Source organism: Poromitra crassiceps (assembly GCF_964638095.1).
Source record: "Poromitra crassiceps genome assembly, chromosome: 1".
NCBI lineage: Eukaryota > Metazoa > Chordata > Actinopteri > Beryciformes > Melamphaidae > Poromitra > Poromitra crassiceps.
In genome coordinates, this window is record NC_139623.1 from 116959838 (window position 1) to 116980623 (window position 20786).

The window sequence follows — 20786 nt, forward strand, 5'->3', positions numbered from 1 at the left end:
ATGCTTATCTTTTGTCAAATCGGATGGACATTGGCCTCATAGTTTCAATGTTCAACACACACACACACACACACACACACACGTACACACACTTTATGTCCACATAAATACAAGTATGCAAAGGACATAAACAGTAATAGTGCAGTCAAATGCTGGGAGTCAGTCAGTTACATGAGTGCCCAGATGGCAAACACAATAATGCATACACATAAGAATCACACAGGATGATAACATGGCAGGTTGATATATACAGTTATACTGTAATGCAAGGTAGCGGTCAGTATCCACTTCATGGGTACAAAAAGCAGCGCCTCCTCCATATTGAGCGGCTGCCGATAATAGTAGATATTGAACAATATCTAGGGGGAAACAGCTGATAGTGTGGGGAGGCGGAGAATGACTTGATAAACAAAACTCTGGGTTGTAGTTTTTTTGGCACTGTTGTGTTGACATATTTATGCTATTCACATCGAAAAAATAACACATTTAAAGGGTCTATAATTTGAAATCGACTTAAGATTTTCCCTAAATTGATTTCCCAACTTTTAATACTTTTAAAGACGCTGTAGTCCGATTCACCTGGTCAAACCTAGTTTGACTCGCATGACTCACTGTCAGACCAGGGCCGTTTCTCAACAAAGGTTCTTGTGTTCTTGTGTCCCTGTGAAATGTCATCAGTCGCAGCCCAAGTACTGTTCCAATGCAAAGTTCACATTTCACCAAGAACGCTTCAAATTCCCGGATGTGTTCTCGACACGCTCACTTTACCGAGGATGCTCTGGTTGGTGACTTGTGTCAACTTGGCAAGGCAGATATCCCAGCATTCATTTTGGCATAAGCGGTGGCAGAACGCAGCAGAGAAGATGCTATAAGCTCCGGGAAGTTTTTTACAATTTAAAGTTTTATTTCATCACTAAATTAATAATTGAGTAAACATTATAAAATTGGAAGTTGGCTTGTCTTGTTGCCTGCATTGCAAATACTGTTTGTAGATTACTCCAACAAGTGGTACAGTCACAAGAAAGGAGAAATCAAGAAGAAGAAGTAGAGAGGCACTGCACCGCTGAAAAAACAAAGGCCGAGGCTGTAATTAAGTTGATGTAATGTTGAGGTGGAGCGTCTCAGATGCTATCAATACTGAAAGGGGTAAATCATGTCAGATGTTGTAAAACAAGATGCGTTCAGCAATGCTATTGGATGTCAAAATTAGAGCTATACTGCCAATAATATTGGATGCCAACAATATTAGATGTTGTCAAGTGTATTGGGTATTGACGGTAATGGGTGCTTGTTGATAATATCAAAATCAATAGTGTCAATCGTATGAACAGGGCCATGGATAGTGAAAAGGGTGACGCATACCAGGGCAGACACAAACCCACTCTGAAAACAATTCACTAAAGTGCCCTACTTTGGGATTTAAAAAAAGGGGACAAATTAGATGCAAACTAGTTTGCACCCCTGCATTAATGAGATGGTTGACGGCTCATTTTGGGATGAAGCTCTACAACTAGATCAATTCACAGACCTGTAAGAAAACCATGAGAAGAGCTTGAATACAAAGTGGGTGGAGACAGGAGTTTAAGAACAAAAGACAGAGTGGCTCAGTGAAGTGGCGAGCAATGGTAGCCATACTGAGGTGTAACACACACACACACACACACACCTGAGGCAGGGGATGGGCGAGGGCTTGATGAAGAGGTTCTTGAAGGTGTACTGCTTGAAGCTGGAGAGGTCTGTGGGCTCCAGCTCTTTGTGAGGAGTTTCTATGAGGAGGCAGGGGCTCACTCCGTCCTGCGACCAGCACTTCTGAAACACACACACACACACAGCAGGAACATGAATCAGAGTTCTACACATTTTCACTTAACAAAATCCATATTTTCCCAGGCAGAGCCTATGTTCTTCACAACAAAAACAGTCGACTCAAAGAGGGCCTACACGAAGCACAGCATTTCCCATACTTTTCCTGACATCTTTTCAAATTCCCAAACTATTCAAGGAAATAATCAAATTCATTTTTAATACTTTTCCAGACCGGCGTAGGAACCCTTATACAGATTTCACACATTCAGCCAGTCACTAGTAGACGTTGCTGACTAGACGCTGCTGACTGTCTCAGACATTCAGCCTCTCACTAGTAGACGTTGCTGACTGTTTCAGACATTCAGCCTCTCACTAGTAGACGTTGCTGACTGTCTCAGACATTCAGCCTCTCACTAGTAGACGTTGCTGACTGTCTCAGACATTCAGCCTCTCACTAGTAGACGTTGCTGACTGTTTCAGACATTCAGCCTCTCACTAGTAGATGTTGCTGACTGTCTCAGACATTCAGCCAGTCACTAGTAGACGTTGCTGACTGTTTCAGACATTCAGCCAGTCACTAGTAGACGTTGCTGACTGTCTCAGACATTCAGCCAGTCACTAGTAGACGTTGCTGACTGTCTCAGACATTCAGCCAGTCACTAGTAGACGTTGCTGACTGTCTCAGACATTCAGCCAGTCACTAGTAGACGTTGCTGACTGTCTCAGACATTCAGCCAGTCACTAGTAGACGTTGCTGACTGTCTCAGACATTCAGCCAGTCACTAGTAGACGTTGCTGACTAGACGCTGCTGACTGTCTCAGACATTCAGCCAGTCACTAGTAGACGTTGCTGACTGTCTCAGACATTCAGCCAGTCACTAGTAGACGTTGCTGACTGTCTCAGACATTCAGCCTCTCACTAGTAGACGTTGCTGACTGTCTCAGACATTCAGCCAGTCACTAGTAGACGTTGCTGACTGTCTCAGACATTCAGCCAGTCACTAGTAGACGTTGCTGACTGTTTCAGACATTCAGCCTCTCACTAGTAGACGTTGCTGACTGTCTCAGACATTCAGCCAGTCACTAGTAGACGTTGCTGACTGTCTCAGACATTCAGCCTCTCACCAGTAGACGTTGCTGACTGTCTCAGACATTCAGCCAGTCACTAGTAGACGTTGCTGACTGTCTCAGACATTCAGCCTCTCACTAGTAGACGTTGCTGACTGTCTCAGACATTCAGCCAGTCACTAGTAGACGTTGCTGACTGTCTCAGACATTCAGCCAGTCACTAGTAGACGTTGCTGACTGTCTCAGACATTCAGCCAGTCACTAGTAGACGTTGCTGACTGTCTCAGACATTCAGCCAGTCACTAGTAGACGTTGCTGACTGTCTCAGACATTCAGCCTCTCACTAGTAGACGTTGCTGACTGTCTCAGACATTCAGCCAGGCACTAGTAGACGTTGCTGACTGTCTCAGACATTCAGCCAGGCACTAGTAGACGTTGCTGACTGTCTCAGACATTCAGCCCGTCACTAGTAGACGTTGCTGACTGTCTCAGACATTCAGCCTCTCACTAGTAGACGTTGCTGACTGTCTCACACATTCAGCCAGTCACTAGTAGACGTTGCTGACTGTCTCAGACATTCAGCCTCTCACTAGTAGACGTTGCTGACTGTTTCAGACATTCAGCCTCTCACTAGTAGACGTTGCTGACTGTCTCAGACATTCAGCCAGGCACTAGTAGACGTTGCTGACTGTCTCAGACATTCAGCCAGGCACTAGTAGACGTTGCTGACTGTCTCAGACATTCAGCCAGTCACTAGTAGATGTTGCTGACTGTCTCAGACATTCAGCCTCTCACTAGTAGACGTTGCTGACTGTCTCAGACATTCAGCCTCTCAGTAGTAGACGTTGCTGACTGTCTCAGACATTCAGCCTCTCACTAGTAGACGTTGCTGACTGTCTCAGACATTCAGCCTCTCACTAGTAGACGTTGCTGACTGTCTCAGACATTCAGCCAGTCACTAGTAGACGTTGCTGACTGTCTCAGACATTCAGCCAGTCACTAGTAGACGTTGCTGACTGTCTCAGACATTCAGCCTCTCACTAGTAGACGTTGCTGACTGTCTCAGACATTCAGCCTCTCACTAGTAGACGTTGCTGACTGTCTCAGACATTCAGCCTCTCACTAGTAGACGTTGCTGACTGTCTCAGACATTCAGCCTCTCACTAGTAGATGTTGCTGACTGTTTCAGACATTCAGCCTCTCACTAGTAGACATTGCTGACTGTCTCAGACATTCAGCCTCTCACTAGTAGACGTTGCTGACTGTCTCAGACATTCAGCCTCTCACTAGTAGACGTTGCTGACTGTCTCAGACATTCAGCCTCTCACTAGTAGACGTTGCTGACTGTCTCAGACATTCAGCCTCTCACTAGTAGACGTTGCTGACTGTCTCAGACATTCAGCCTCTCACTAGTAGACGTTGCTGACTGTCTCAGACATTCAGCCTCTCACTAGTAGACGTTGCTGACTGTCTCAGACATTCAGCCTCTCACTAGTAGACGTTGCTGACTGTCTCAGACATTCAGCCTCTCACTAGTAGACGTTGCTGACTGTCTCAGACATTCAGCCTCTCACTAGTAGACGTTGCTGACTGTCTCAGACATTCAGCCTCTCACTAGTAGACGTTGCTGACTGTCTCAGACATTCAGCCTCTCACTAGTAGACGTTGCTGACTGTCTCAGACATTCAGCCTCTCACTAGTAGACGTTGCTGACTGTCTCAGACATTCAGCCTCTCACTAGTAGACGTTGCTGACTGTCTCAGACATTCAGCCTCTCACTAGTAGACGTTGCTGACTGTCTCAGACATTCAGCCTCTCACTAGTAGACGTTGCTGACTGTCTCAGACATTCAGCCTCTCACTAGTAGACGTTGCTGACTGTTTCAGACATTCAGCCTCTCACTAGTAGACGTTGCTGACTGTCTCAGACATTCAGCCTCTCACTAGTAGACGTTGCTGACTGTCTCAGACATTCAGCCTCTCACTAGTAGACGTTGCTGACTGTTTCAGACATTCAGCCTCTCACTAGTAGACGTTGCTGACTGTCTCAGACATTCAGCCTCTCACTAGTAGACGTTGCTGACTTGTCTGAGTGAGCTGAAAGAGGAAGCTTGGTTTCTCATATCACCAGCGTAATAACAATCAGCAGTAAGGAGGTCAGGGTCAGAGGTCACAGCACCCAGACAATAGGAGCAAATATTCCTATGAGACTAAAAAATTTATTCTGATTGGCCGGTGAAGATACACAGACGCCTGCTATCTCTGTTCAGACATAATAATCACTCAGGAGCTGCACTCCATTTGGTGGATGTATTATTACACATAGCTGGGCATGCACGCACCACAATATAGAGAAGATAATGACTGGTTCACTGTACAGTATCAGGATGCACGTGCCACAATATAGAGAAGATAATGACTGGTTCACTGTACAGTATCAGGATGCACGCACCACAATATAGAGAAGATAATGACTGGTTCACTGTACAGTATCAGGATGCACGTGCCACAATATAGAGAAGATAATGACTGGTTCACTGTACAGTATCAGGATGCACGCGCCACAATATAGAGAAGATAATGACTGGTTCACTGTACAGTATCAGGATGCACGCACCACAATATAGAGAAGATAATGACTGGTTCACTGTACAGTATAATTTACATAGGAAAGACTAGGTATAGAGAAGATAATGACTGGTTCACTGTACAGTATAATTTACATAGGAAAGACTAGGTATAGAGAAGATAATGACTGGTTCACTGTACAGTATCATTTACATAGGAAAGACTAGGTAGAGAAGATAATGACTGGTTCACTGTACAGTATCATTTACATAGGAAAGACTAGGTAGAGAAGATAATGACTGGTTCACTGTACAGTATAATTTACATAGGAAAGACTAGGTATAGAGAAGATAATGACTGGTTCACTGTACAGTATCATTTACATAGGAAAGACTAGGTAGAGAAGATAATGACTGGTTCACTGTACAGTATCATTTACATAGGAAAGACTAGGTAGAGAAGATAATGACTGGTTCACTGTACAGTATCATTTACATAGGAAAGACTAGGTAGAGAAGATAATGACTGGTTCACTGTACAGTATCATTTACATAGGAAAGACTAGGTATAGATAAGATAATGACCGGTTCACTGTAGGGCTGTCACTTTTTCCCCAAATTAAAATTCGAACGAACTTTAATTGCCCGAAATTCGTTCGAATATATTCGAAGTTTTTTGGTTAATTAAAAAAAAAAAAAAAAAAAAAAAAAAAAAAAATTCAGTCCAGCAGCCTGTTGCACCAGCTGAACGTAAGTTCTGTCTTAAGTTAGGGTGTAAAGTCCACACTAACTGCTACGTTCAAACTAGTTAGTTTGACACTAAAGTTGTGTCTTTGTTTGGTTGCACCACGGAGACGTAAGCTACATCTTAACTAGTAGACCCTAAAGTCCATACTAACCAAAATAGTGTTGCAGACAATGACGTGTACAGTATCTGTGACCAATCAGTGAAAAGCACGGTGGAAACGGTGTTTATTTACGGTTGTTTAAGTGGAGTGAAAACAGGACATGTTGCCCACCGCAAATTAGTGCTTTCATATTTCATCAACACTAATCAAATGAGAACGTTATTGAGTAACGTTCGTTTAGGTTCATATTACTGTTAACGTTTATCTGTGAGCTCTTCATCAGTATTGTAGGCTATACCACCATCCTGCCTCACTAAATTGTTGCGGTTATTTTAATTTGTATGCAGTGCTGCAGCTTGTGGGAAACAAAAGCGTGAGTCATAAATATCAAAGGGTGTAATTTATCACGGAGAGCGCGTTGCGGACGCAAAACAACGATGCGCCACGGTGCCAAGTTGCAATCCGTGCCAACTGCTATTTTACGGAGGACTTAACACCTAGTAAGACGTAGGTGTAAATTTTAAGTTCTAACTTATGCCTACGTTGTAACTATTTCACTTGGTGCAACCCAAATATTTTTAGTAGTGCGTAAACTCGAACTTAGTGAGACTTTACGTTCAAACTAGCTTACGTTTCAACTTACGCACAGCTGGTGCAACCCACTGCAGGCCACCGGGCATCAGCCGACGTGTTAGCTTGGACGCTCACAGTCACAACACTGCCTCACAAACTTGGCTGCATCCAACTCGAGACAACTTTTCAGACCCTGGAGACAATCTTTCTCAGAAGAGACTAACGCGACAAATCTGGAGACTTTTTCTGACATGGGATTAACATTACCAGCAAGCAGCAGTTGGTTAATTTTGGTTCACTGTACAGTATCATTTACATAGGAAAGACTAGGTATAGAGAAGATAATGACCGGTTCACTGTACAGTATAATTTACATAGGAAAGACTAGGTATAGAGAAGATAATGACTGGTTCACTGTACAGTATCATTTACATAGGAAAGACTAGGTATAGAAGATAATGACTGGTTCACTGTACAGTATCATTTACATAGGAAAGACTAGGTATAGAAGATAATGACTGGTTCACTGTACAGTATAATTTACATAGGAAAGACTAGGTATAGAGAAGATAATGACCGGTTCACTGTACAGTATCATTTACATAGGAAAGACTAGGTATAGAAGATAATGACTGGTTCACTGTACAGTATCATTTACATAGGAAAGACTAGGTATAGAGAAGATAATGACTGGTTCACTGTACAGTATCATTTACATAGGAAAGACTAGGTATAGAGAAGATAATGACTGGTTCACTGTACAGTATCATTTACATAGGAAAGACTAGGTATAGAAGATAATGACTGGTTCACTGTACAGTATCATTTACATAGGAAAGACTAGGTATAGAAGATAATGACTGGTTCACTGTACAGTATCATTTACATAGGAAAGACTAGGTATAGAGAAGATAATGACCGGTTCACTGTACAGTATCATTTACATAGGAAAGACTAGGTATAGAAGATAATGACTGGTTCACTGTACAGTATCATTTACATAGGAAAGACTAGGTATAGAGAAGATAATGACTGGTTCACTGTACAGTATCATTTACATAGGAAAGACTAGGTATAGAGAAGATAATGACTGGTTCACTGTACAGTATCATTTACATAGGAAAGACTAGGTATAGAAGATAATGACTGGTTCACTGTACAGTATCATTTACATAGGAAAGACTAGGTATAGAAGATAATGACTGGTTCACTGTACAGTATCATTTACATAGGAAAGACTAGGTATAGAAGATAATGACTGGTTCACTGTACAGTATAATTTACATAGGAAAGACTAGGTATAGAGAAGATAATGACCGGTTCACTGTACAGTATCATTTACATAGGAAAGACTAGGTAGAGAAGATAATGACTGGTTCACTGTACAGTATCATTTACATAGGAAAGACTAGGTAGAGAAGATAATGACTGGTTCACTGTACAGTATCATTTACATAGGAAAGACTAGGTATAGAGAAGATAATGACCGGTTCACTGTACAGTATCATTTACATAGGAAAGACTACCGTAGGTATAGATAAGATAATGACTGGTTCACTGTACAATCCAAGCACTTCAAGCACCTTGGCAGAACCCTGTTAAAAAAAAGTTGGAATAAGGCACACATGATTTGAGAGGTTTTAGAAGTGGAGGTGGAAAGACTGACCTGTATTTCATAGCTTTGTCTCTTGTCAGCAGGTTGCACTTTCTTTTTGGTAGGCTGGAGAGGAAATAAAAATAGAGATGTTACATCATAAACTCAAAATAGCATTTATCTAAAAACAAAATGCGGTAACACTTTACAATAACGTACACAAATCCTATAGTAGTTACTGATAAACTAACCATTAACTAATCGCCAGTTAATCATTCGCTAATGAAAAATTTGGCATTAGTTTATCACTAGTTAATCATAGTTAATGAGTAGGTAGTCATTAGTTAATGATTAGTATCTAATTTCCTGAGTAGAGTAGTTAATCAGTACCTAATGATTACTAAATTTCAGCTCGTGAATAGAGTAGTTAATCATTACTTAATGATTCCAAAATGTCAGTGCGTGAATGTATTAGTTAATCATTAGTTAATCATTAGTTAATCTTTTTGTGTACCCTATTGTAAAGTGGTGCATCATACTCAGTAGTTTATGAATACTGAATCATTACCTGTCCATTAGTTACTCTTTTCGCACCCTAATATAAAGTGAAAGATATCCTTATCAAATAAACACTCCCTCCAGGTGAGATTCGAACTCTGAACCCCAAGATTGTTAAATTGTAAGTCTGGTTCTCTACCATCTGAGCTAACCAGCCTGTTACTTGGTAGAGCCATACTATAGGTCTGTAGAGTCAGAGACTAAGTATTATGTCCTATCCACATACTACTTTCTGTTCAAGTACTTATAGTTTTTAAGATATATTCCACCCAAATACTACCTTCTCTCCAAATACTTATAGTTTTAAAGGTATATTCCATCCAAATACTACTTCATGTCCAAGTACTTAGGTATGTTTCAGCCAAATACTACTTATGTCTAAGTACTTGTAAGTACTTGGACAGAAAGTAGTATTTGGGTGGAATATACCTTTAAACTATAATACTTGGTCTCAGGCTCTACATTCAATAGTATGGCTGGAACAAGCAACAGGCTGGTTAGCTCAGATGGTAGAGAACCAGACTTACAATTTAACAATCTTGGGGTTCAGGGTTCGAATCTCACCTGGAGGGAGTGTTTATTTGATAAGGATATCTTTCACTTTATATTAGGGTGCGAAAAGAGTAACTAATGGACAGGTAATGATTCAGTATTCATAAACTACTGAGTATGATGCACCACTTTACAATAGGGTACACAAAAAGATTAACTAATGATTAACTAATGATTAACTAATACATTCACGCACTGACATTTTGGAATCATTAAGTAATGATTAACTACTCTATTCACGAGCTGAAATTTAGTAATCATTAGGTACTGATTAACTACTCTACTCAGGAAATTAGATACTAATCATTAACTAATGACTACCTACTCATTAACTATGATTAACTAGTGATAAACTAATGCCAAATTTTTCATTAGCGAATGATTAACTGGCGATTAGTTAATGGTTAGTTTATCAGTAACTACTATAGGATTTGTGTACGTTATTGTAAAGTGTTACCCAAAATGCTTTAGAAGACAGAAAGACGGTAAAATGTATCGGTGACAAAATAGGACGAATGTTAAATAAATACACACACAAGATAAACAAAATGTATAATATGATCAAAATTAGGACAATTTGAAAACAATTACATGAACGCAAGTGTATCAAAGTTAACAGTATTCACCACCCTGCTACTCAACACAGGAACTCAAACTAAACTACTAATATTTCACGGCACAAACCTCTGATTTTCTCTTCCTGGCTGTGATCTTGACCGCCGGTGCATTCTCGTCTCTGGCTTGCAATGTGATGCGACCGCTGAAATTAAACAGCACAGATTAAAAGTGAGCATTATCACTGGCTAGAAATGAGCAAATGACCAGTACTTTACATATATAATAAGCAATATAAGTACCGGTAATAGCCTAATAGTCCACATACAGTATATAGGTCAGGGGTTCCCACTCAGATGTTTTACATGTAAGGTACTCGAATAGAACCACAGATTTCCATTTGATCAAAAGTCTCTTTTATGTAGCCTATTGACTGGTAAAATGGCCATATTTTTGTTTTGAGTCTTTCCAGTGGAGTGTTGAGAGATTTCATGACCCTCCTGATAGACGACTAGGGGTGCTCCAAAAAATCGATTCTGAAAGGATCGCGATTCTTAATGCCACGATTCCTGGATCGATTCCAAACTCCCAAGAATCGATTCTTAAAATTGTAAAAAAAAAAAAAAAAAAAAAAAAAAAATTTTTACAGCGCACCTGAACGCAACATGCAAGATACCGGCTGAATAAGTGTCCAAATGTTCATGTCATTTGTGTACTGTACTGCCACGGTGCCACCACCTCTTGCACTTAAGAACTCTGGTTAATGTATTCCCCCCAAAAGTCTACAGATCCCCCCCAGCCTATAAATCCATCTTATCTGAAGAACATAAGGGGGGAATTCCCCCCTAGTTTGCAAAATGAATTTAGGCCCTGACTGTAATACAGAAGTTGAATTTGAAGTTCAGCATTAATACATTTGTCATTTTTTGTCTTATATTTACCTTTGTGTGTTATTGCAATATAAAACTACATAATTGAGAATCGATTCTCGATTCTGGAATCGAGAATCGTTGGAATCGAGAATCGATTCTGGAATCGGATCGTGGCCCCAGGAATCGGATCGGATCGTGGCTTAGCCGGATTGGAGCACCCCTATAGACGACCATGTAATCCTTCAACTGAAGTTAAAACATGAAAATGATCCAAAATTGGTGATTTTGAGAGGTGACGGCAGCAATATTCTCTCCTGGTTTGAATTCTGATGAGTACATTTGAGCTGTTCCTCATTTGTCTGGCTCCCCCTGCCTTACCCCCTTAGCAGCTTACCTGCGTCTAGACATGGTGTTGACTGTAGTTATGGCTCCGCTGCAAAGGAAACGGGGACAGATCAGATGTAACTTTAAATGATTTATGTGAGGGAATTGGGTCATTACAGCAGCAGAGAACAGGAAACAGTCAAGGAAAATACAATAGAAATCAACCAAGTCATTATAACAAGTCGGTATGGTTGGGGGCCAGAAATGCAGCAAAGCATGATGTTGCAGACACCCTGGTAGTGTCGAATAAGCTCCAGTGATTTGTTCGGAACCCCCTGAAACCCCTTCCAAGGACCCCGGGAGGATCCTGGAAACCATCTTGGAACCACTGGGCCCAACACACACACACACACACACACACACACACACACACACACACACACACACACACACACACACACACACACACACACACACACACACACTTGAAGTTATCTTTGTGAAATTGGCCTGATGATGGCCCTAAGGTACTGTCATATAAATAACTAGCAAACTAAAACCAATAGCTGGTGATAGCCAGTTGACTCCTAGTTTACACATTCAAAAGCTGTTAAGTTCCATTTAGTCAAAGCTGAATTAAAATATTCTCCATTTTGTTTGAGACCTCCTGGAACCACTTATAGAACCCCTGGAGAATCCTGGAGCCCAGGTGTGACTGAGCTATAAAACATAGCTACATAACGTTTCTTTACATCTGGGACAAGTGCTACCACAGTAAAGTGTGTTGTCTAGAGGTGAAATCAATCTATAAAAAAATAGGTCATGAGCAAAACTACCCAGATTAAAAAATATCAATAGTAGCCTACCTAACGTTAGTGAAGCCAGCACTGCATACAAATATCAATAGATGATACATTTTAGAGGCTAAACAGTGTCTCGATAGATGTATCATGGTAAAGGGGGTAAAATAGGAACTGCTGCATACAAAGAGCCAAACTAGCCAGCTAACATCAGTACTAGCTAAGATAGTGGTAGCCAGCCAAAAGGAGGGGGCTGTGAGCTGCTTCCTAGTTTTCGAACAAAAAACAGCTTGAAATTGTATTTTTTAACCAGGGTTTCTTATCTTCGGCGAAGAAGAACAATCCCTCGCCCGTTTAAGCATAGTTTGCGCGTGTGAAAACGTGTAAATATCGAATAATATGTTAATATTCAAAGTCAAACACGCGCCAAATTACGAGGCAAAGCGGGAGGATTGGAGCCCTGCCTCCCTGAAGCTGCTCCAGGTCTGCGGGGGGAACCGGTGCAAATGACCGCTATAATACAATATTACTACTTTATACCACCCAGGACTGCTGTATTAAACTGATAGGAAGTAGATCCTTACACCCCAAACCCCTGGAAAGTTCACAAAGCCCCATTTAGTCGCAGCTAACCGAGTCCACACAGCGAGGCTAGCTTGGGGAGGGCTGCTAGATTAGCCACTAGTTTAGCCCGGGTAATGTACAGCTAACTAGATCAGTGATATCATAAACAGACACACTTATAAAGTAAGGGTTGTGCATGCTTACACTTGAATATGTGCACGTTTTGAGCGACACGGACAACATAGGAGAATATAAACCGATTATGTAATAAAGTATGAAAGCTACAGGAGGAGCACCATTGTTGTTTAGGTCAACGTTAAGCACATTAAAACCTAAAATAGAGCAGTTTTCACATAGACTCACCACCAGAATAACATACACGATCCTTGGGGAAGTCCTTGTACTGTAATGTGACAGTAATAAGTCCAAACAAAGTTATGGAAGCTCCTCCATATTAGTTTAGATTAAAGTGAAGTCTAGTAAACCCAAATTAGCCAACCCAAATGGATGGACCGTGAACAAAATGCACGATGCAAACCAGAGGAAGCTTTAGACTGTGTTAAGATATGAACACATTGTTGATAAACCTCAGTATAACAGTGTAAATGTGAGTTCAGCTCGCTGCTCTTACCTCCTCCAGAAGAATAGCTCAGTGATGAATGGATCAGCTGTGGCGCCAACCCCTTATATCCTCAGCTGCCCCCGCCCAGTGCGCATGTGTGTTCCCGGTTCACAGAAACGCGCTAAATGTTCAAATCTGAACGGCGATTATCGCAACCGCACAAGAAATACAAGTTTACATGGGTATAATGTATATTCATATGCGATAAGAGCAGATATCAGAGCCCTTGGGATGCGGTTAGACGTGTCTTAATCGGACTCCACGTTCATTTTAAGCGCCCAGCGGATCGCAGAAAGGTTTTTTGATATAAACACCGCTTTCCTGACTTTCCGGTTAAACTGAAACGACCCGGTAGACATACAGCTGTCCTGTAACACGAGAAATGCGGCGAGATTTTGTCCTGTATCGACTTATTTGTTAGTTTTTCGCACTCGCTGAAAACACTTCCGCGTTGTGTTCCCGCCTGTGGGAGGTGCTCGCGGGCCGCTCAGCCAATGAGGAACAGGCTGCAGAGACCGCGTGCTGCCTCGACGGGTGTAAACAAAGTGAACACGTGGAGCCGCTGTCAAACTCTCTGCCAGGCCAGCTCTGCTCTGGTGAAGTACTCAGATCTTTTAAGTAAAACTAAGTAGCAACACAACAATATAAAGATACTCCATTACAAGTAGAAGTATTTTGATAGTTTTTTTAGTATTTATTTATTTGTTTACGTTTTTTTCGTTTTCTTTATTTTACAGTTGATTTAGTCTTTGCATTTACAACTGTAAGGCAATCATCAAATGACACACACACACACACACACACACACACACAGTTTCATCTGTCTCATAGTTGAGGCTCTCAAGGCAGTGTCGAGGGGGGTTGTGCCAGACGAACTTATAAACGAGGTATTAACCTTTCCTATGACCAGTTTTGTCACAGCCCGTCCATTTGAAAGGATCACTGTAGACCTGATGGGCCCCTTCCCCACTACTGAGCGAGGTAATAAGTATATAATGGTAGTGGCAGACTATCTTTCCAGATGGTCTGAGGCATATGCCATACCAAACCAGGAGGCTGTAACAGTAGCCAAGAAATTAGTGGAGGAATTTGTATTGAGACTCGGAGTTCCTCGCACAATACATAGTGATCAAGGGAGAAATTTTGAATCACATGTATTCAAGGACTTGTTACAGATGAACAAAACCAGAACTACTCCCTATAATCCTCAGTCAGATGGATTAGTCGAAAGAATGAACAGAACCTTAGTCAGCATGCTAGCAGTTTTTGTGGAAGATAATCAAAGTAACTGGGATTAAATGCTCCCATATGTAATGATGGCATACAGATGCAGTGTCCTAGCCTAGGTAAACCCAGCCCCCACGTGACCTGCTCTCTCAGTTCCCAGTCACTAGCATAGTGACTGAGAACAGGTCTGAGAGCAGGTCACGTGGGGGATGGGTTTACCCAGGCTAGCAGTGTCCAGTCCTCCACAGGGTTTAGACCTTATAAGGTGCTGTTTGCCACTGAAATTACCCTACCTGTTGATGTAGTCATGGGAACGCAAAACGAGGACACCCAGTATGTGAGTGTGTATGTGCAAAAGCTACAGGGATACTTAAACACAGTGAGAGAGGCTGTAAAGAAAAATCACAAAAGGGCCACCGTATTTTGATCTTAAAGTAACACCTCAAAGATATTTGCAAAATGAGTTTCTGTGGCTTCGTGATTATCAGAAGAAGAAGGCTCTGTCACCAAAACTTAGGAAGAAGTTTAAAGGCCCTTTCCGGATAGTGAGAAAACTGTCAGATGTACTATATGAAGTAGAGCAATGTAATGTAATGTAATTATAAAGCTGTGGGTTGAAGCCATACCTGGGTAACCCAGGAAACTTACCACCAGAGGGCACCAATAGGTCAAATGACATGGACTGGAACCCTGATTTTGTTCTAAGTAATGACCCATGGGCAGCCAGGCGGGTGGGTCAGGTCCCAAGTGCTAACAGAAGACAGGGTGCTCAAAGGAAGCATACCAGGTTAACGTTTTGGAAGAGACCTGTGGTGAATGAGCGAGACTTGCCAACAGGGGATAGCATTGGGTGCCATGGGGAGCTGGTGGAAACTCTTAACGGAGAACAGGGTGCACAGGGCAAGAGACAATGGGAACAGATTGTGATTCCCCCCCTATCTTACCTGTGAGCGAAGACCTTGGTGTTTCCACAGGAGCTGGGGGCCACAGGAGCCAGGTGGCTAGGCCACAGAGAAATGTTAGAAGGCCAGTTTGGCAAGAAGATTTTGTGATGTGACGTGATACTGCATACTGTAAACATACCGTGTTCTGTTCTCAGCAGGGGGTCAATAAGTGATGTCACTGGCATTTGTTTAGCTACACATGTTGTTTTGTTCATACTAGCAGAATGTCATAAGATGTGTTGTCCTGCACATTTGATTGTAGTAGTGATGTTTCAGTGTAATGTGAGCTGTCACCTACACATTACTATACAACAGCATTATCAGGATGTGATGTGGGCAGGGCCGTGGTGTGGTGGAGTGAGCATGCCCCCTTTAAGGAGGCCTGAGAGACGCTGGTGAGCAGACAGAACTGATGTGTGTTCATGTGTAAAGCTGCTGGGTTTTGAGCAATATCATTTCCCTGAAGACTGTTTGTATAGTCAACAAATGACGTAAGAGTTCGGTGACCTTGTGGCATGTTACAATAATATACTGTAACACTTAAGTAGTTAACTCAATGGCTGCAGGGGTAGTAACGAGTTACAAGTAACGCACATGAGTCAAAAAGTGGTTTCTTTTTAAGGAACGGGTACTTTTAATGTTCCTTTTTTAACTGTAGTTCTACTCTTTTTCTCAAGTATATTTTTGAGCCACTCATCTACTTTTTACTTCACTACATTTGTCCACTCAGGGACAATTAGGGACATGGAGAAAGATATGGGTAGGTAAGGAAGAGAGCAAGAGATGCACAGTGGGAGATTGTTCATATCTCAATTGTATATAGAGTATATATATATACAATATATATTGTATATATTGTTTTTTTTATAGGCTATCCTTATTTGTTTGATTAGCCTGCTCTCCAATTAAAAAAAAAAAAAGCTGTAAAAAAAGTTGTACTTTGAGTTTTTTTGTTTTGTTTCTTATTCCCCCCCCCATTTTCTCCCCAGTTGTACTTGGCCAATTTCCCCCTGCTGCCCGGCCGCTGCTCCACCCTGTGCCGATTTTGGGAGAGTCGTAGACTAGCACCATGCTTCCTCCGACACATGCACAGTCTGACAGCGGGGAGCTTCACGGGCAGGACGGATCACACTATTCCCACCAGTTCCCTTCCACCCCGAACAGGTGCCCCGACCGACCAGAGGAGGCGCTAGTGCAGCGACCAGGAGACATAGCCCTAATCCGGAGACACAGCCAATCGTGCCTGTATGGACCATAGACTGTATGGACGCCCGACCAAGCCGGAGGTAACACGGGGGTGCGAACTTGCAACCCTCATGTTGGTAGGCAGGGAATCTACCGCTACACTACTCACCCCACTTTGAATAATTTATTAACCAGGTATTACTTTTTTCTTTTTCTTTTTTAACTTTTCCTTGAGTAGTTTTCACTTTTACTTGTAGGGATGCACCAATGCAAAATTCTGGGTCAATACAGATGTTTAATATAACAATTTGGCCGATGCCGATATGTTTTTTACACCTTTTTTGAGAGGGAAACAAATAAATCTTCATTATCTCATCACACTATCTTTGAATGTATTTCAATTTCAATTCAATCATATTGTAATTATGAAACAAACAACAAATGATGTGACCCAACTGATAAATATCAGCCACTGCAATCAGTGAACGGCATCTTTTTTTGCAGATGGCAGCCAACACGGCCAATATATCAGTGCATCCCTATTTACTTGAGTCAGATTGTAATGGGAGTAATTGTACTTTTACTTGAGTACAGATTGTCAGTAGGATATTCTACCCCAGCAGCACTATGGCTGACAAACACTTTCCATATGTGTAGGCTTACTACTTACCCAGCCATGCAAGTGCAGTTTGCTGTCAAGACGTAGCTGTGTTCTGTGTATAATAACCCAGGCCTGCCTGGTACATGGTTTTCTTCTGGCCTTGCCCCTGGCTAGGCAGAACTCACCTGTTAAAGCTTTGTATTTCAAGCCTCGCACATGAGCATTCAGGGCAGAGTTATAGGCGTCTAAAAGACTTATACTTCTTATTATACATCAAAACAAAACATCCCTGCCCTCAGCCAGGAGGTTGATGCAAAGGGTAGGTTATTTTAGGAGATTATAGAGACATTAGTGAGAGCCTATTTTTCCTTTATGGAAATAATTGAAAGATTTGCATTGTGTTTTAAAGCTATTACCCTGCCCATACCATTCACACACACATTCACACGTGGAAGCTGACCAGTACAACCACAGTCTGATCCGCTGGCCACTGAGTAGCTCCACTAGAGCGGTTGGGGTTAAAGGCCTTGCTCAGCGGCGGTAATGTAACCCAGATAATCTAATATACTCATTTTAAAAACTGCAAAAGACTAAGTTTATTATTTTTTAAGTAGTAGGGGAGAGTGGGGTGAGTTGTGCCAGTGGGGAAGTTGTGCCACCCCTTGTATCTAGAAAACCATAGAAGAAATTGGTCATGTGACCACACATTTTTGAAGAGGCATCCATTTTACTCACTCTGCAAAGAAGGGAGGCAGATTGCACAAGAGCTAAGCACATTTAAGTTCAAAAAACTGTTTTTTGCCTCTCAAAGTAAATTTTTTATGATCAAGGTTTATTGATTGTTGTGTCTGAACAATTATAGACAAGCTTGAAAACATTTCACACATGTGTTAGTGTTTTAGTAAGCTACAATATGAGGCTATACTGTTAGCATGATGTTAGCTCCAAACCAGCTATATGATACAAGTTTGTTAAAATGGTGGGGATGGGGTGATTTGTGCCAAAAGGCCTGGGTTAAGTTGTGCCAGTGCAGTTGCAGTTGATTTAGTGAAATTTTATTTCATTTTGTTCTTAAATGTTTAAATAGACCTTGTTGAAGAATATTGCAGTATTGGCAAGTGTAGCCTGGCTCTGTGATAGTTGATTTTGTTCATTTTGAACATAATTTTTATTTCTGAAAATGTTAAATATGTAGGTCAACTGCTGCTAACGTTTAGCCTTGTTTAACCCTGTTATAGTACACTGGACTTTAGTGTTATCTTTATTTTGTCTTGCTTTGATATAGCATTATTTAGCACAATTTACCCCAATTTACCCCAACGTATTCTCTCCAAAGGCACAACTTACCCCGCACCGGGGGCAAGTTGTGCCAAGAGACCACTTTTTTAAGAATAGCCATATTTTTTTAACAGTTTATTTAAGATCCAAAGGGAGTGTTCCCAGTGGTGCACAACATCCTGAAATATATTTACATATTGTAGTTGGAGGCATTACTGTCATGCCCTCACTTTAAAGACACCTCAAGTAAAAAGTGGCACAACTCACCCCACTCTCCCCTACTAGTAGTAGTAATAGTAGTTACTAGTATTAGTACACCTTTGTATAGTACATATTTCTTGTTTGAGCTGGTTGTTCATATTTAGCCTGAAATTCACCTATTCAGTTAAAACTGTTTCATGAAAAAAAGAACTAAACAAAAACAAAAGACAGAGACAGGAGGATGCGTACAGTATGAAAACATTTATTGTCGGCTAATAAGAGATCACGTCTGAACTATTACAGTCTGAAAACAGGTGACCTTACTCTTTTATTCGCGATTTCATTTCTAAATGAATTGATCTGTCATACATACAACATACAAAGGAGACGAGTTATGTCGATAAATAAAAAGTTAACCCTATAATTCCTACACTTTTTTTCCTTTTTTGGCAAAGTGCTGTATTATTCCAGTAAACTACACAAAAAGCTAAATAACAGTTGGTGAAAAAATGCCACAAAATATTCTTCACACTCGAAAGAAAACATAAAATAAAACCAACAGGAGAAACAGGTTTGCTACATCATTCTGTTTTTGTGTGTTTTGACTGTAGAAAAGCGGAGCGGGAGAAGCTTCCTCCAGTGGTGCATAGTTGGTTTCTGTCCGCTTTTGGACATGAGAGACAATTCAAGTTCTTCATCAATGATGCATTGTCATTACACCATTTGGACCTGGAAGGCACGTGATCCACGACGACGACAAGTTTCAAGGCATTGAACAAAAAACACAAATCCCTGTTAGTTTGAACACCTTCTCACTGTGGGCCACGTAATATATCAGCGCTCTGTCATGCGCCTACGTGCGCTGGATGGAACGCACCGGGTACCCTTGTGCGCAATATGATACATGATGATGTTGAACAAGCACTGCACACCCGTTTGGGTGAGGCAAAGGTAAAGTTATGCCTTGGGAGGCACAAGGGGGGAGGAGGTTAGGTTTAGGCATTGGGGAAGGGTCTCTTTCCATCCAGTGCAAAAGGTGCGTGATAGAGCAGTGATATTAGACGGCCAGAGTGAGAAGGGGCTGTTAGTTTGATGGCGGACAGCTGCTCGCCTCGTCTCCTCCGTTCCCTTCTATCTGTCTGATGATTGTGAAGCTCGACAGCAGAGACGTTTGAAAAGGAAAAACATAAAGAGCTTAAATACACCAGAGACTATTTACACCCCAACCACACAGAAGCCATGGAGTGGCTTCCATCCAGAAGATTTGAAGAGTCAATCTGAGACTCGGTGACTTAGATTCACTTTCCCCACAGGTGACAGTTTCAACTCAACAGTCTGCTGTGTCCGAGTGCCAAGGCCAAGTACTGATAACACACACAAAAACTAATAAAAATAACAACAGTATTATGAACTACTGCAAGATTAATAAAGATCGTTACTTTTTGGTTTAAATATTTTAACAGTTTAACAAAATGTAACTAAGTTAACTTGGAAAATAGACTAGGTAAAAGGCTTAAAATACAAGTCTAAACCATGTTAGGTACACTGAGCAAAACATAGAAACAACAACGCTGAAAAAGACCAACAGCTTCCTCCGTTGACTGTCGATTGAGACATAAACAGTTAGTTTCCATTTTCACAGTCCTGGGACCGAGGAGAAAATGTGAGAATAAAAGTTGATTAATAACAAACATTTTCACAAGGGAAGCAAGCTAGGACGGAGTTGGAAAGTCCCAGCGTGCACAAAGAACAATAATCAGCCATCAAGTAAATCTGCATTTTCCTAAAGTGTAAAGGTGATTGGTTGTGACCCTGAGAAATGGACTGCAGATTTTTAAGAACAAATAAGATAAAAAATAACAAAAAGAGAAAAATCTTTTTATATTTTCTTTTTTCCACCATCTGGACACTAACACATTTCTACAACCATGCAACAAATTGCACACTAACATAACCAAACATACCTATGCAAGATACCATAAGACACATATATACCAACTTCATACTGATATGTAATATGTTTTTTTCTTTTCAAAAAATATTTTGGA

The 20786-nt window shown here is 41.3% G+C and overlaps 1 protein-coding gene across 1 annotated transcript in view; it reads right to left on the reverse strand.

Moving 5' to 3' along the window:
- ccne2 (cyclin E2) overlaps positions 1 to 17336 on the reverse strand; it is a gene marked incomplete at its 5' end in the record, with an annotated part of 34171 nt that extends 16835 nt beyond the window's left edge. Inside the window, 5 exons of the mRNA XM_083632742.1 lie at positions 1667 to 1809; positions 8528 to 8581; positions 10250 to 10325; positions 15474 to 15530; positions 17329 to 17336. Of these exons, the coding sequence (XP_083488868.1) occupies positions 1667 to 1809; positions 8528 to 8581; positions 10250 to 10325; positions 15474 to 15530; positions 17329 to 17336 (338 nt within the window). The remainder of the gene's footprint in view (positions 1 to 1666; positions 1810 to 8527; positions 8582 to 10249; positions 10326 to 15473; positions 15531 to 17328) is intronic.
- Positions 17337 to 20786: the final 3450 nt, after the last annotated feature.